Source organism: Gobio gobio (assembly GCF_949357685.1).
Source record: "Gobio gobio genome assembly, chromosome: 1".
NCBI classification, from domain to species: Eukaryota; Metazoa; Chordata; class Actinopteri; order Cypriniformes; family Gobionidae; genus Gobio; species Gobio gobio.
In genome coordinates, this window is record NC_137097.1 from 62,619,890 (window position 1) to 62,636,938 (window position 17,049).

Here is a 17,049-nt window from a genome sequence, read left to right on the forward strand (position 1 = left end):
AGACTGTGATTTAATTCAATAGTTAGGTAAGTGTCCTTTTTACATGTACTTAGTATAGTAATAACTGTAAATTATGCATAATGGCATGCAACTAACCATAAACCAAAAGCTAATCCTATCCCTTATACTATAGTAAGTATATGTTGTTGATTAATATTACTCCGTAGTTAAATGTATAATTACACTTTAACAAGGACACCTTAAAATAAAGTGTAGCCAATAACTTATAACTCGCTTATAACATGCATTTGTGAACGCAAAATGCACCAACCGAACTAATAAGTGCTAATAAACCAGCTGTTGTGGTTTTACGCAAAAATAAAACCTTGGTTAATGGGGTTATATTGTATATTATATTTATTATATTATATTGAGTATGTAACCTGGGTTTGATGTTTCAAAATCAAGAAATTAAGACAGTCATAAATATTAGTATTGTAATTTTGCAGTAATATAAAATAAAATGGTTAAATAACTACAAAAACTACAATAGTAATATTATTATTTATTTTACATTGATATGTAATTACAGCTTTTTTGCCAAATTGTGCAGACCTACAAAAACAAGCACGCAAACCAAAAATACATTTTAAAAGAAAATTTTAATCACAATCAATGTTTTTAGCAGAACAATCACTTTTTTTTCATATTGTGCAGCCCTAAGTTGATGACTCTATAAAGAATATTTGTGTGTTTGTGTGTCTGAAGGAATTCCTTCCACAGAGGAGACCATGAGCACGTTTCTCACAGCAATGCAGTCGGGTTCTCAGTCCAAGCTGGGCTCCCAGCAATATCCAGAGTGTCCAATCAACGAGTGGAGCGCCAACACGAATTGCATCACCAGCAGCGCGAGCAACAATGGCCAGACAGGAAACGTATGTTTCCATTCACCTTCTCACACCTGTCTTGCATCTGTCTTGCATCTGTGGTAGAGAAAAGGTCCTTAATTTAGGAAGCAGCTGATTGTTTCGTTGTTAAAGCTACTGTTTTCCTTTTCATTTCCGCAGTGTCTCATTTAGTTTTCTTTGCATTCATTTCTACGTAATATTGCAGTCTGTGTTGGAAAGCGAGCATACCTCAAATTCAAATCAGAGCTTTCTACTCAAATGCTTCTTGATTCACGGTACACCCAAAATTAGGCCTGATTGAGCTATTTTTTTCTATTTTTGGAAGCTAAATCCTCTCACATCTGCATCCACCTATTTGGCTGGCTCCAAAACCACATTTTTTAAGCTCATTTGTGCTTTTCTCCTTCAGGTATCATGCTCTAATAGTCCGACTGTAACACCAAGCTCAGGGAGCAACAGTTCTTTGTCCCCAATTGGACCCATCGGCAGGCCAAAATGCTTTACTAATGGTAGCTTATGTTCAGAGTCCACCACGTCCAGTGTTTCCTCTCCGACGTCTAACTATCCCAAAGCTCCGGGTTTTGAACGGGAGGATCAGGTACACATGACCGTTTTCTCTAGCCCTTTTTAAAGGGATCTCCTGCAGGACTGCAGGCATGACACACACTGCAAGCTTGCACTTTGATTTGTTTGCCCTTGGGTCATTTTCATTTCACCACTTTCCTCTTGTGTTTTTCAGTGATTTGTTGTCAAGTGAAAATCACTTGTCTTTAGTTGTCAGTATTCAGTTGTTGTTGTTGAAACTTTCACGTCTGTCTTTGAGATTGAGGGTGTGGTATCATTGTGTGCGCAGGTATTAATACTTTGACTTTGAAATGCCACATTAACTTTTTTATATTGTTCATTTATCGTTCATGTTCTGAGGTCTAAAATAATCTTTTTAAATGTTGTGGTAGTCTGAGAATGACATCCAGAGGCCACATATCCATGTTGTGGTCATGGTAAAATATCAAAACGAAGCACGTTGTCATGGCATACTGTAACAAACAAAACAACTTTTTTTTTTTTTGTGGTCTTCTTTTCCTGAGCAGGTAGCAATTCCCTACATAATAACACTGCCTTAACAACATCAGGTCACATGATACGATGTATTATCTGATTTCAGGCAAAGAACCAGAAGAGCCAGTCTGGGGAAAATAATCAAAAGTTAATGGACCAAGACAAACAGGTAAAGCAACCTAGTCCTTGTATTCACTCATTTTACAACCTTACAAGCAACGATTGTCAAGCAAAGCAAAGACATGAAGTGGTTAGAGCAGTGGATCAGGTTATCTGTTTTCATCCTCATTTCCAAGAAACAATATAACATTACATATCATCTGAACATAATACCATAAAAATCATTGTATTTGCATGTGGGTTTTTTTATGCAACAATGTTTAAAACAGTGTTATCACTAACTAAATCTTAAATCGTTTTCCTTAATTGAAATAAAGCTGAAATAAAATAAACTATACATTTATTTATGAAATGCTTAAAATTAAGCGAAAAATTTAAATGTTGCCTTGAAAATAAACTGAAATAAACAAGTATAAGTTCTACGACTACCAACACTAAAACCGAAATATAAATAAATGGAAGCTAAATTATTTATTTATTTTTATTTTAGGTTTATTTGACAGGGTCAATGCACATCAATAATGCATAAATGTACAATGTGCCAATGGACTAATATTATATATTACTAAAACATATGATCAATGAGAATGACAGTAGGGGTGTAACAATAGGCTACATCATTAATCGATATATCGCGGTATAAAAATGCAACGATGTGTGTCGTTGATGTAAGTTGTTTTATCCAAGGCTCTGCTTTCTGTATTTATATGGCATAATTCATTCAAAAATGTAAATTCTGTCATGTACTCACATTCATGTCATTTTGTTGAACTTCCAAACACAAATGATGTGTTTTATGAAAACCAAGAGATTTCCGTTTCTCCATTTAAATTCCAAAAGATCCCAAAAATCTGTAGTAAACACAGACATTCAAATGATTGTGTGACGCACGAAAACAACACGAGTGAGTAAATGCGGAATAACATTTTTTGGAAGAGCCAAACATTTACAGTTTGAGAGTGGTCCTTTTGATATGCTTTCTTGCAATTAGAACTGTGACTGATTGCATTGATCATCTGAAGCGCGCACTCCTCAAAGGCAAAGCGCAAACATTTAAATCACCAGATCACATTTAGTTTTAGTAGCATGATTAGGATCAAATGCCTGCATTGAACGCGCAGAGACTGAGTGAGGGAAAAAATACAGTTTACGGAGTTTCAGTGACATTACCACATTGACTACATATATAATGTTGAATAATGCAATGGGGGAATATTTGTGGGTCCTGATAATACAATGATAATAAAAAAGTAAAAAACCTCTTCTTTATTTTGGCTTAAAATATTGCGATACGTATTGTGAGTTCAGTATCACGATTTGTATAGAATCGTGACTGGGGGTGTATCGTTACACCCCTAAATAATAGTATAAAAATAATACAAAACTTAACTGGTTTTTAAATGTTTTTTTTTTTTTAAAACAAGACTGGTTTTTAAATGTTAGGTTACACTTTTTTAAGGTGTCCTTGTTATAGTGTAATCATACTTTTAAGTACTTTTAAAAAGTACAATTAATGAACTACTTGTACTTACTACATTATTAGGGTTAGCTTCTTGCAAGTGTGCATAATTAAAATAGTAAATTAAAAACAAATAATATTAAGGCAGAAATGTGATGCAACTTTCCTGAACTCAAAATAAAAAAGCCTTATAATGTAAAGTAGTTTGCTATAATCTTTTACATAAACTGCTTAATGTTTAAAAACTTTTTTTCATTTATACCTTAAATAAAACCTTATTAAACCAGCATGAATACAAAAGAGTACATTTCTAAGAACTTGTCACTTGTGTTTTAAACTGGATTTTTCCTACTCTTCATCATGGACACTCTTATTTGACATTGACCCATGTCGCGGCTTATTTATTTATTTATTTATTTTTAAAGGGACAGTGTACATTAATCAACATTCATGAATGTACATGTACCCAAATTACCCCAAAGGCTAGTTTTCAACCATGTAGGAAGACACATCATGGCCGTATTCCAGGTGGACAATGTCAAGACTCAATGACAATTGTCTTCCTACATGGTTGTTTAAAGGGATAGTTCACCCAAAAACGAAAATGTGATGTTTTTCTGCTTACCCCCAGGGGCATCCAAGATGTAGGTGTCTTTGTTTCTTCAGTAGAACACAAATTAAGATTTTTAACTCTAACCGTTGCCGTCTGTCAGTCGTATAATGCATGTAAATGGGGTCCAATTCTATTAGGGTAAAAAAAACATGCACAGACAACTTGAAAATAAACCCTGCGGCTCGTGGCGACACATTGATGTCTGAAGACACGAAACGATCGGTTTCTGCGAGAAACCGAACGGTATTTATGCTATTATTTCACCTATTATCAGATGAATGTCATCAGCTCTCCAGACCGCCATAACTTCCTGCGAGTAAGGTCAAAATACTGGCGCGATCATAGAAATATATACATAGACTATGACTATCTATGACTGCGCATGTATTTTGACCTTATTCGCAGGAAGTTATGGCGGTCTGGAGAGCTGATGACATTCGTCTGATAATAGGTGAAATAATAGCATAAATACTGCTCGGTTTCTCGCAGAAACCGATCGTTTCATATCTTCAGACATCAATGTGTCGCCACGAGCCGCAGGGTTTAATTTGAAGTTGTCTGTGCATGTTTTTTTTACTCTAATAGAATTGGACCCCATTCACATGCATTATACGACTGACAGACGGCAACGGTTGGAGTTAAAAATCTTCATTTGTGTTCTACTGAAGAGACAAAGACACCTCTTGGATGCCTTGGGGGGGGGGGGGGGGGGGGGGAGGTAAGCAGTAAAACATCAAATTTTTGTTTTTGGGTGAACTATCCCTTTAAGAAATGAAAAGCTACACACTCCATCAATTAGCATAGGAAGAACTGTTGCCAAACATATAACATGCTAGAAACACAATAATCACTGCAATAATGATCTAATCATTGACTCTTAAGCATTTGCCTATTTAAATCCAAACAGTGACTTTTTTTGACCGGGCAGTGTATAATATTAACTATAAAGACAAAGTATTGTTATGGGTTAAAAAATAATAATAATGATGATAATAATAATAGTAATAAGAAAGTAAAATCAACATTAATGTTCACATTGTTGATTATGAAGAAGCCATTTCTTAAAATTATACAAATGCTTTTTAAAATGATTATATTGCTTCCTCCCACAGGCTCACGGCGGTGTGTTCTCGGTGGTGAACCCACTAGCGTCCAGCATAACATCAAGCATTACGTCCAGCTTGGCCTCCAGCATCGGCTCTGACAGTTCGTCACCCACCACTTTATCAACCATGAATGCAAAAGCCACGCCTTTCTATCCAGGCAGCAATACTGTGGAGTCAGTAATAGGTAAGGTCCATTGCGGCACTCTTTCTTTCTTTCTTAGAGCCGTCTAGCCAAGGGCTACATCCAAGACTAAAAGTACATGAGACAGACTCAGCCCAGATAAGGCAGTGCAGATAAATGCAGAGCCATTAGTGAAGTCGAAGGAAGTGCATTTGCTGCAATGCATTAGCCACAAGTCAGGGAGTCCACTAAAGCTCACTAGCAGCAGCAATGACTCAGCAGCAGTGGATGGTAAGTGCTTTTGCCTTTTCTTTGAGCTAATTCAAGTTAAATATATGACGGCTACCCAATCACAGTCTTTGATGTATGGTTCTATTATAGACTCGGATTTGGATATGAACTGAAATGTATTGTTTTGCAGGATGGATAACTAAATTATTAAGCCTTTTATCACTTCATGTTTCTGTTTTAGATATACATAACATAACAAAACATCATTAATAGCTTTATGCAGCATTGTCTCTGTAAGTAGCTTCTTTTTTGTATCCACAATAAGGAATCACACAATATTTCTTACTCTTAGGATCTGCACTTGACCTAAATTTTAGTGACATCAATGTTGCCTCCCTCGACAAAGATCTAGAGGACCAAGACAACAATGGCCTTGGTTTAACAAGTAAGACTTTGTTAGTTCGTTTTTGCTTGTATTAGGTGTATGATGCAGTTAATGTTTAAACACTTTTTGTCCACCATAGGTCAGAGGTTATTAGGAGGCTCTGCTCCTGTCAATATTCCTGGCTCTCTGGCTCGGTCTTCCTCTCTGCATTCCTCGTCGTCTCTATCTGCCTCCCCGCTCAGCTCGCTGTCTCAATCCCTGTCTCAGTCTCTCCTCACTGGAATGGCCTCGCAGCAGAGCCAGCCACAGGCACCACCCGTTAAAACTGAGCATGGCCTTCTAGGAACCCCGACGTCTACGCAGAACTCCTTAGGTGAGAACTGAGAGGTTTCAGAATACTGAAGAATATTAGCTGAATAATTAATGAATCTGCTATAAAGCTACAAAACTGATGATATCAAGGCCACGTTTATTTTATTTAATACAAAACAGCAAAAAACATTCGTGGAAAATGCATTTTGTGACTGACTTTGTGCTCAGTCTGTCCTAAAATAAAGTATTTAATGGACATACAAACAAAGTGGAACTGCTTTAAACAAAACTTTGGCAAAACCAACAATACAGTCTCAGGAATAGTTAAGTTGATATAATAATGTTTTGGCTTAGGTCTGAATGGCGGAGCAGGGAGTATATGGGACTTTATGAGTGGCAGCTTCTCTCCCAGCCCGTCTCCAGTGTTCAGCAGCCTTACTTCCAGCACGGTCAGCTCCAGCAGCGCAGACATCGGTCGGCTCCTCCGAGAACTGGACGAAGCCAAGCGCAAGATAAAGCAATGGGAGGAGGCCTGGCACCAAGTCAAACAGGTAAGATGTGCTTGCCTTTTTTTTATGGGCCTTATGAGATGGGTTAAAAAAATGCTTTTGTCAAATAGCCAATTAGATTCTCCTGTCTCAGAGATTCATGCCTAGTTTTATTGTAGAAAATATAGTATGGCACTGCCTTACTTCGCTTATTGATGGCCATTATTTTACAGTGACCCCTTAAAGCTATTGAGTGCTGCAGTGATGATAGGCCCTGGTTTCCTCAACAAAAACCCAGTAGGATTTTTCCATTGGCTTTTGGATTATTGCAGAAAATAAGCTCTATGACCAACAAAAGTTTATGATTCTTACCTATTTTGTTTATCACGATAATCTTCACAAATGAACGCAACTATTATGAATTTTGCAGCCTAAATACAATAGCCAAAAGTAAAAAGCTACCGTTAAGTGTAGACTATAAACTAAATACTGGCTTCAACATCACCACCATTAAGCTTCTGACAACTCTTTCAGTCTAAAGCCCTATTGGGACGGTAATTGTTTCTCATGGTGTCATAAGGTATTTTCATAATTTACAGGCGATAGTCTGAGATTTTATTGCTGTCCGAATCCAGAATGTCTGTGTTTTTCTCACACCACCGCGTAAAAATCCCCGGCCGAATTACCTACTGTTTTTTGACAAACACCAAGGTCGTGTGGTAAATTAATTGCCGTCCGAATCCACATCTCTGAGTTCTCAGGAAGAGATCGCTTCAAAATGCACTGTTTATATCCTTTTTGACCACTGCGGAGCACCTTACTGTTGCGCTTCGTGGTAATGCATTTTAAAGATTTACACTTTTATAACTGAAATGCTGGAAAGTATTTACAAGAACAATATTTCATCACCACTCAAAAGGGAAAGAGAAGAAAAGCACGTAAACATTTGAAATGGGCCGTTATTACGGCAGCAATACGTTAAAATAGCCAAGCAGCATTATGTTTACTTCGTGTAGCCTAAATAAGTATTAACTTATTTCTACATTTTGACGTCCATTTTGAGCTAAAATACAAGACAAAAAAAACTTTAACTATAATGCGTTTATCTTCCTATTTTTAAAACAGGAGATTTAACGAATTAAATAATAATTAGGATATTATTTCTCTATTATTAAATAAAATATGAATTTATTCTTGTTATTCCAAGCCTATGACATTTTATTTACAGCATAGAAAATGCGATTGACGCGTTCCCGGGTTCATCAATAAATCGCCATCAGAATGCACGATTTTTATCACTGAGGTGGCATGCAAATTTATTTTTACGGCCGTCCACATGAGAAACAATTACTGTCCGAAAATGGCTTAAATTTGAAAAGATTTTCCCTGAAAGTGTGGGTTAGTTGCAAGAGCGCGATTATAAACACAATAAGGCTGTAAAAGCAGGCTAGTGGGTAGATTAAACATCATCACATCGAACATAAACTAATCTCTCCGACAACCTTGAAAGTAAAAAAACAAACAAACAAAAAAACACCACAGACCTTATTCACCACAGACCTTATTTCAGACGTGTAAAACCCAAAAACCCATTGACTTTGGGGTGATGGAACCGAAATGCAAACTCGTTTTCACGTTTTGACCTATAAAAAAATGTCACACCTGCAGCACTCCTTTAGCTTTGCAGAAGGTGTAGAATAAGTTTAGTCATTATGATCAGATGGAACGTCTCATTAAAACGCACCTCTCGTAGGCCTGTGAAGCGTGGCAGAAAGACGCTCACGAAGCGAAAGAACAAGCTAAATCGGCAGAGGCAGAGCGGCAGCTGGCGGAACAGAAGCGGGAGGACACCGAGCGCAAGCTGAAGGAACTGCAGGGAGACTTTGACGTTTTGTGTCGCTCCCCCAACACGCCTCTCCTGCGGAGCTACGGCGAGCTGGACCAGCTCCCTCTGCCGAAGCTCCGCTCCATCCAGAGCCAGCTGCGCTCTGACCTAGACCTCATAGACGGGGTAAGAAGGACCAGGTCCCAACACACATACCAGGTCACCATGTCACATTTACACACACTCTAAGTAGACCGTTGTACTCTTCTCGTAAGCGTGGCTTGCGGGGGAAGAGTAGGCAACGTGGTTTAACACCCACATGAGTCAGTCATGCATGACGCACCGCATTGAATCTGTCAGAGTGTGACTGATGTTAACTCTTCTTTTTCTCAACACAGGTAATATATCAGCTTCAGTCAAAGAAATGTATAGTTTGCCAAAAGCATGATCGTTCCATTGTCCTGCAGCCTTGCCAACATTATGTACTTTGTCAGAAGTGTGCGTCTGGTAAAGCGGAATGTCCTTACTGTAAGACGAAAATATTGAAGTGGTGATGTACAGCTATCCAAGGTACTATTTAATGATTTAGCCCTTTGAAGAACTACTAATACATAATATTATTATTATGCTTACGGTTTCTAAAAATAGCATTTTCTTTTGTGTTTCAGTATTTCATATAGTGATTCAATTGATTTGTCTAATCTAAGTGGTGTTTGACTGACACAAATCAAGTACTTTAAATGCAATACCTGTTTTGTACAAGCTAGATTATCCATTTTCATAAAGCATTAAACAATTTCCCCTTAATAACTGCTTTTGGCATTCATAGTCAGTTGGCCCTGATTTGACTGTTAGCAACAAAATCATCGGCCCGACGCCATTCTTGCTACTAGTTGTGTGAAGAGGATTCATTTCTTGTTAAACGCACTTTGTCGACTTGGAAATTTGTCTGAGGGTATTTTTGTTTGTTTTTGTAGACATTTTGCTTTAAGCTGCTTTGTAGGTTATTTTTGTTATTTTCTTAGATGTATATTTTTTTCCCCAAATATGCTAAAGTATGAAGCTTTTGTGTGTACTGTGAAACATAATAGAATATTTCATTTTTTTCTTACTGTTAAATCATGGTATAGTGTATATAACTTGTTAGTTTTCATATAAAAATAGTACTAAATAGTAGTTAATATTACTTTTATTGTTACTTAAATTTTTCAATCAAATAAGTGCAAACTTTGAATGCATTTTAGGCATAACCAGCAGCTGTAATATCAGTAAGGCACATACTGTATGCTAAGGCATTTAGTCGATTTCTCCGTCTTATTGTGACTATTTAGATATACGATATGTAGATGTTAGATGAGCACATGTGTTCTGAAGTCCTCAGCTTTTTTTTCGGACTTTAGCCTTTCAGATATGTCAGAACATGTATCTGATTCCTGGCCACTCCCTCTTAAGTGCCTTGCCTTAAAAACATTCGAAGCATCTGTGAAGATTTTAGGATTGTAGTACAAATCCCATTAGCTCGCGCAAAGTTCTTGCAAGTACATCTTTTTCGGTAGTACCATATTATCGGAGGATTTACCGGCCCAATTCAGTACTGATGTAAGACTTCACCCTGGTCGGTGCCTGAGCTCTTGAGGTTCAGCTAAAGAATCGTTCCCTCTTTTTCATTAACGATGGTGCTTTTTGGGTGCAGCTTCATTATCGTTGGAAATGTCGAATCATCCTTAATTCAAACGTGTGTAAGGATGTTCAGATCAGGAAATGTGTGCGTTTTCTTGGATTGCAAAAACTAAACTGGCGTAGTACATTTCTGTTTCTTGAGATGTGTAGAATTGTAGTGCTCTGTAGTGTTTACAGACAGAAATCATTGGTGTTTTTTTTCGTATCCAAATTCGACAGTGTAATGTGCTTAGGTAATCTAATTGAAATGACCTGCTACTGTGTTATCTGAAACTTTTTTTTTTTTCTCGTTCCTTTCATATTTACAGCAACGAGTTTGTGCGGTAAATTGTCAGGTACACAAAGGTGCAAGTTCTGTTTTCGTCTGAAATCGGGATAAACCGTTTACTTCAAAAGGGATAGTTATTGAGGATCTAATTGTCCAGACCCTCTTTTTTACAGCTTCACGAGGCAAAGACGGTGTATATATGGTTTCTCTCTGCTTTCTTTCTTGCATTGTCTCTAAATCCACAAGGTCTGTATGTAGCTCATGTTCTTGACATTTGGACTGATTTGTCGCTGCATGTGTCAGTGTGTAACTTTTGTTAACCAGCTGAAGCTCTAGATCACACTGCCAAATGTGTTGAGCAGACTTATCCAGTTGTTGTTCGAAGTATTCAAAACTCGTTTTGTGCAGTGCTTCAAACGCATTGACTATGTGCTTATCTCTTCTATTTCGATTAGCAAAGGCATGTTCGTACAATGGTTGGCGTAGATAGGTTGAAATGGATCAAAGCAGCTCCGGGTGTGATGTTTCCAACACTCGAGTGTTCAAGAGCTTTGCGGACGCGTCACTTTGTTGAAGGATTAGTTCCATTATTTGGTTATTGGACCATAACATTTGTCAGCTTTTGTTGAACTATAAAATGTGGTCGAAACGTGTGGGATTTCACACAACATTTATATCTCAAATTAAGAGTGCGGTCGAATCAAATGCGGACTTTACTCAAATGAACCAAAGTGGTATTGTAGTTTATACTTGTTTCAAAGTTCAACTGAAGTGGTGTACAACTTACTATGTCAGTTTTTCAATGTTTAATTTGACTGGACAACTATGCCAACTGCTTTTGCTGACAATATTAATGGACTGAATGCCCATTTTTGTAGTTTCTACCAAAGACCTTTACTATACTTTGTTCTCACTTCAATTTTATAACTGCATTTTCATTTTAACACCGAGGAAATAGTTTGAAAAATGACCGAACCTAGTACCTTATTTACATTTATATGTGCATTAAAAAAAAAAAAAGAAAGAAATCCTAATGATTCACAATTCTTTATTAACTACATATAAAGATTGTGCTTCTTTTTTTTGTTCTTCAATTTTTCAGTAGAACCGATAACATAGTATTGAATTGGCTGTAATCTACAGTGAAGGAATGTCATAGTAATGAATGAATATTTGTGTTAATATACTTAAGTGGCCATATGGATTAGTGCTTATTTGAAGTATATATTTTCTTTTTATACAAATAATACTTGTAAAAGTCTGAAATCAGTTTTGAAACATTAGTTGTTGTGCACTACTTGTATGCTGTCAGGAATTTAAAAGAGTATCTCGTAAGGTGCTTTCTTTAGTTTCCATTTGACTGGTGTTTGTTTTTCTGTCTGTTTAGTTAGGACTCTTCAGAATTTGGATATGAAATGAGAAATCTTTTAACTTATTTGGGTTTTTTTTAACCTTGAAGTCTATTATTGTATTGTCAAATGTCGTCTACCATGGCTGTGTAGAACTTATTTGATTGTGATGTAAAATGGGTCCCTTGTTCATGCTAGTTGAAATGGCTGAGACAGACATTGGGTTACATTTATGAAAACTGTTAAAATATCTACATTTCCTAGCCTTAAACCTCACTTTCTGGCCTAGATATGTTTGCCTGTTATAGTAATAAGTAAAAAAAGAACTGTTCAAAAAAAAAAAAGTGTCTGATTCACAATCAGTTATTCAAATCTTGGAAGGATCGAGTCTCTTCGGAACAAATTTGTGCCTTTAATAAAACCACATTGAAAGTATTTTACATTGAACAAATGGGTAAGCCCAGCTTACGAAATGAGCCGAATTTTAGTGCCTTGGGACATTTTAATCTGTATTTCTCAATGCACGAGAATCTTGTCGCAGACTTTCTACAGACCAGTGTATTAAAATAATACATTATTACTCTGCCATGCCTTTGAATGTTTCACTTTGAGAGAATTTTTGTATCGATTGAAAGTCAGCATGTACACAGTGTCTACTCTCAGAGGAACAGTTAAGGTGTTTTGCAATTGTATTCTTTACCAATGGTGTGTTAAAAGTAGCAGCTCGTCTGAACAGTTTATGAAGCATGACAAAATTAAAGTGGTCAAAAAAACTAGTCATTTCGAGTTTGGGCTTCCAACCGCTTGCTTAACAGTGATTTTCTGTACAAAATGTATAATAATGACTGACAGTAATCTTTTAGTCACATAAATCTAAATGACAGCGTGATTTCACACGCATGAAACCCCTCTGTCTGCATCAGCCATTTTAATACCAACTGTAATCTAAAATGACCATTTGTTGTTGACGTAAGACCAGGCATCTGTAATTAAAGAAGCACCAAGGACTCTTGTTTAGCAATGTGTAAATTAATGTATTGGAAATTTACCATAATGCTCTGCGGTGGAAATAATCCTTTCTTTATTTCTTTTTGCATTCTTGTGGATTTTTTTCTTTGTTCATTTGTTTGTTTTTCTAATTTTGTTCTCTATCAGTAGTGTGATTTATTGAACCTAAGGATTTATGCAATCTTGTATATACATATTACATATGGAACTGGTTAAATTTAGCAAACTAGCCAGGGGGGAAAACCTATTACAATAGTACAATTTTATAAGAGGCTAAAATAAGAAGAAAAAGAAAGGAAAAAAAAAAAAAGCCAGAATTTTTGGAACCACTGTTCCCTATAATTAATGTTATGGTTAATCGAACAATCGAACATTAAGTCCCTGAATATTGAATGTACCATTCACATTAGATATAAAATGGGTCACTGGAATTACTTGGAGAACAGTTAAACTATAATGATGTAGCACTAGTTTTGTGAATTGCGATACATTACAAATAAATTTATAAGTTCAACAACTGCAGTTTTGAAGTTTGTGTATTTATCCGTGTAACAATTTGATGGAAATATGAGATTTATTTTTCTCAGGGTTTTACAGGAGAACTGTAGAATAGAGAGAGATGTCACATTTTCAAAGGAAACTGCAACTCACAGATTTATTAGCTCAAAAGTCCAAATGAGGAAAACGTTTATATTGCGAAGAAGAAACATATCCCTTATTTTGGTACAGTATGCATCAATATATAGAACAGCTTATATTCTAATTAGTGTTGAAATACTATACAATTTGCTGTCAATATAATACTTTTGTGTATGTGTTATCAACACAAGACCTTAAAACATTTACTGGGAGTTATGTGTTTAAGTTATGGAGGCTTCTTTATGGAATAGTTGTACGTTTTGATGCCGTGTAAGGCCAGAGAGCTTTTTCTTCACTAGGATTACTTAAAATGGTATTATTTATAATGCATAATCTTTCTCTTGTAGTGTATCATTTAAAATTGTTAACACTTGTCTACACTACAGCAGTTATGCAATGGTTTACAGAATTCATGGAATTATTTTTGTCATCATGGGAATTAAATAATTTTTGATCTTTAACCCGGCTCGAGTGTTTTGTCTTATTCCCCTCATGTGCTTATGAATCATCAGTTGCTGAGTTGACTGATGACAGTTTTTTATTTTGTTCTAGTGTGGAATTGAAATCAATTTAAGGGTTACAACATTACTACTCTTGACTTCATTTGCAATTTAGGAACACTAAGTGTTTTGTGCACAAGTAAGATTAAAACAGCAGTGTAAAAATAATCAATCACATTGATGTGAATTATCGAAAACAACTAAACATTCACCACTAGATCCCTATTATAGAATAAATCCTGGTTCTTGTGGTGCTATGCGGTGAAGACTGACTCAAGACTGATCATCAAACAGGTAACGCAGCATTTTCACTGCCTGCACACAGAAAAGGGTCAAGGAAATCATTTGGGGAAACAGTTAACAGTACACATTTATATACTATATCAATATTTAGTACTTTTTTGGCATATATGATTTAATGAAGAAACTCATGGAACCTTTCCATTACACAGTAGGTTCTTTCATAGCGGAAAATAGTTCTTTAGATTATTAAAATGTTTAAAAACACTAAGAATCTTTTAACAAACTCTTCATTAGAGGCTTTTGCACTAGGTAGTGATAGGAATTTGGTTAGCCACCAGGACAGTCCCCCAAGAACTACATTTTCAAGGGCCATGTTCCTGCTTTCATTCACACCGACAGTAGGACCTCTAAAGTGACGTAAGCTGGATGACAGCAATGTCATTTAAGTGCGGCAGTCAAAAGAAAGGATGAGAAGTGCCTGGACTTCAGCGTTGGTCCATCTATCACGGTTTTGTTCATGAGTTTGTGGAATAAGTATATGTAAACTGTGTTTATACGGCTTTTTTAAAATGGCGGGTACCAGTGTTTCGTGTGGCATGCGCTCGGCCAATTAACGCACACTTACATCACTGGTAGTTCCTATAGAGTGGTGCAGGTATGACGTCACTTTAGCCCCGTTTCCACCGAAATTACCCGGAACAATTTGTACCAGGAACTTTTTTTCCCCCCGACCTGCTACTGTCTGCGTTTCCACTGCGGTCTAAAGGACAGTGAAGATTAGGCAAAATTAGTCGGTGACGTAGGACTGCGCTGTGCTGCTTTTGCTGGTTATGTATTGGTTTACTAAAGAGGTAATTAACAAAACTGCGGAAAAGAGACGAGCACTGATTCTAAAGCGTATTCTGAAAGCTTGTAAAGCTAGATTTAAAATAAGACAATGTATGTTATCAGCTATTACGGACTTTGACCGTGAGATGGCTCAGACAGAAAGAGCAAGACTGATATTTGCTGAACGCAGAACGATCCTCGCAAAAGACTTTTAAAAATGCCGGTTGAAATAAAATGTTTTGCCTTGAGCTCAACCAATCAGCATGTTCAGCACCCAAGTCCCACCCCCGAAAGTTCCCGAACTTTGAAAAAGTACTACCTCGCAAGCAGGGATTTTCGGAGGGGGAAATATTTACCCGGAACTTAATTTAGACCCTGGTTCCTGCGGCCGAAACACACCGAGTACAACCCCAAAGTTCCTAGTTCCTGGGGAAAGTTCCTGCGGTGGAAACGCGGCTTTTGTAGGCCAACTGGCAGTTAGCATCGCACTGGTTCGTGGTCACAATACCACGGTCCCGCGATTTCAGAGTCACCCTCAGAAACTCCTTCAGTTTTTATCTCAACATTTTTTCCCTGAACGTTTGAGTTAGAATGGTTTATAAGAGCACAATTATGAGCATAATGAGCAGACTTTACCTGAGTTTATCTGTTCTGTTAATCTCCTCAACAGCCTTTGTAGTCCCATTTAGCCACTTGTTAGCAACCGCCTTTTTCGAGACACTTAACAGCTTCAAAAAATCACGATTGGGTAATACTGAAGTATTTTATGTTGTAGAACAAAACGTGAAAGTGTTTTGAGCTTGTGTTCACCACAGACCTTATTTCAGCCATTTAACCAAACCCATTAACTTCAGGACGAGGGAACTGGAAGTGCTAAAATGCTAATTCGCTTCCGCGTTCGGCCTACAAAGTTGTCATACCTGCACCACTCTATTATGGTTAGACTCTGAAGTAGGAGCTAATTTAGTAGACTTAAAATATGTTCCTATTACTAAAATCATTCCCAGTTCCTGCAGTGCGAACATGCCAAAAAGCGGGTACTTCCACCAATAGTTAAATGAAAACTTTCCCCCCAGTGCAAAAGCCCCTATTAAAATGTTCTTTGGAGAACCAAAAATCTAATTAAAAAAAAAAACATTTTGGAACCTTTGTGCTTTTAAGAGTGTAAGATAAATGTTACTGTAGACTCACCCCACATTCGAGTTTGGGTAAAGAAGTTGCATGGTAACTCTCCTAAAGTCTGGTCTCTCCCTGCAAACCCTACAGTAGACGGAAAATACATAATTGTGTTGAATTGCATATGATTTGTATTACAGTCCGCTGTAATCTTTTACATTTTGTTTCCAGCTTTGCTTGTACCTCTCGAGAATGATATCAAAGCATGTGACGGCATTGTCCGCTTGCAAAGCAATGATAAGGCAGGGACCCTCAAGTAGAAGTGCTCCACCAGCAGAGGGCCTCAGTAACTCGGATATGTGCCGCCGTTGTTTTTCATCTGGCGTGCAGAGCTTTCCAGCCACCAGGTGGCAGCCCGTCCTAATCAGCCGCTGCAGTAGCTCCGAGTACAGAGGAGGCTGACTCTGCTGCAGGAGGTTGGAAGGTATCAGCAGGCAGGTGGTCTGATAAAGAGCACTGCAGACCAAAGGCCCTACTGGCACCAAAACAACAAATAAACAACAACGGTTCCCATCCTCATTACAAAGGTCGATCGCAGCTAGTAAAACATCAACAGGTTTTGGTTTATGTTTGTGTCATTGACTTTTCTGGTGTGTTGTTAGAGGGGTGAGGAAGAGGAAGAATGCCTTGCCTTGACCAAATCCTGATGAAAATGTGTTCTTGACAGCGGGTCTAATGGTGTTCAACTGTTCACGGTCCAAACTAGCGTCAGGATCTGAATGCAAGCAGGATATCTGAAATAAGACAGAAGAAATGTTTAACTAATAGCACTAGGTTTTCCCTAGTGGGAA

At 37.3% G+C, this 17,049-nt stretch overlaps 2 protein-coding genes across 3 annotated transcripts in view; one reads left to right on the forward strand and one right to left on the reverse strand.

The window, feature by feature from the left end:
• The window catches only part of unkl (unk like zinc finger), a 24,359-nt gene extending 11,218 nt beyond the window's left edge, over nt 1–13,141 (forward strand). The window contains exons 8-16 of one of the 2 annotated variants that reach the window (XM_079827878.1): nt 709–875; nt 1,258–1,446; nt 2,014–2,076; nt 5,212–5,389; nt 5,910–6,002; nt 6,082–6,315; nt 6,609–6,805; nt 8,496–8,753; nt 8,966–13,141. In XM_079827878.1, the coding sequence (XP_079684004.1) occupies nt 709–875; nt 1,258–1,446; nt 2,014–2,076; nt 5,212–5,389; nt 5,910–6,002; nt 6,082–6,315; nt 6,609–6,805; nt 8,496–8,753; nt 8,966–9,121 (1,535 nt within the window). In that variant the 3' untranslated portion in view covers nt 9,122–13,141. The remainder of the gene's footprint in view (nt 1–708; nt 876–1,257; nt 1,447–2,013; nt 2,077–5,211; nt 5,390–5,909; nt 6,003–6,081; nt 6,316–6,608; nt 6,806–8,495; nt 8,754–8,965) is intronic. The other variant, XM_079827879.1, reaches the window with a different exon arrangement.
• The window catches only part of LOC307133080 (dynein axonemal assembly factor 8), a 16,221-nt gene continuing 11,431 nt past the window's right edge, over nt 12,260–17,049 (reverse strand). Inside the window, exons 25-28 of the mRNA XM_079827867.1 lie at nt 16,890–16,992; nt 16,442–16,730; nt 16,274–16,342; nt 12,260–14,326 (exon numbers count right to left, since the gene is read on the reverse strand). Of these exons, the coding sequence (XP_079683993.1) occupies nt 14,320–14,326; nt 16,274–16,342; nt 16,442–16,730; nt 16,890–16,992 (468 nt within the window). The 3' untranslated portion in view covers nt 12,260–14,319. The remainder of the gene's footprint in view (nt 14,327–16,273; nt 16,343–16,441; nt 16,731–16,889; nt 16,993–17,049) is intronic.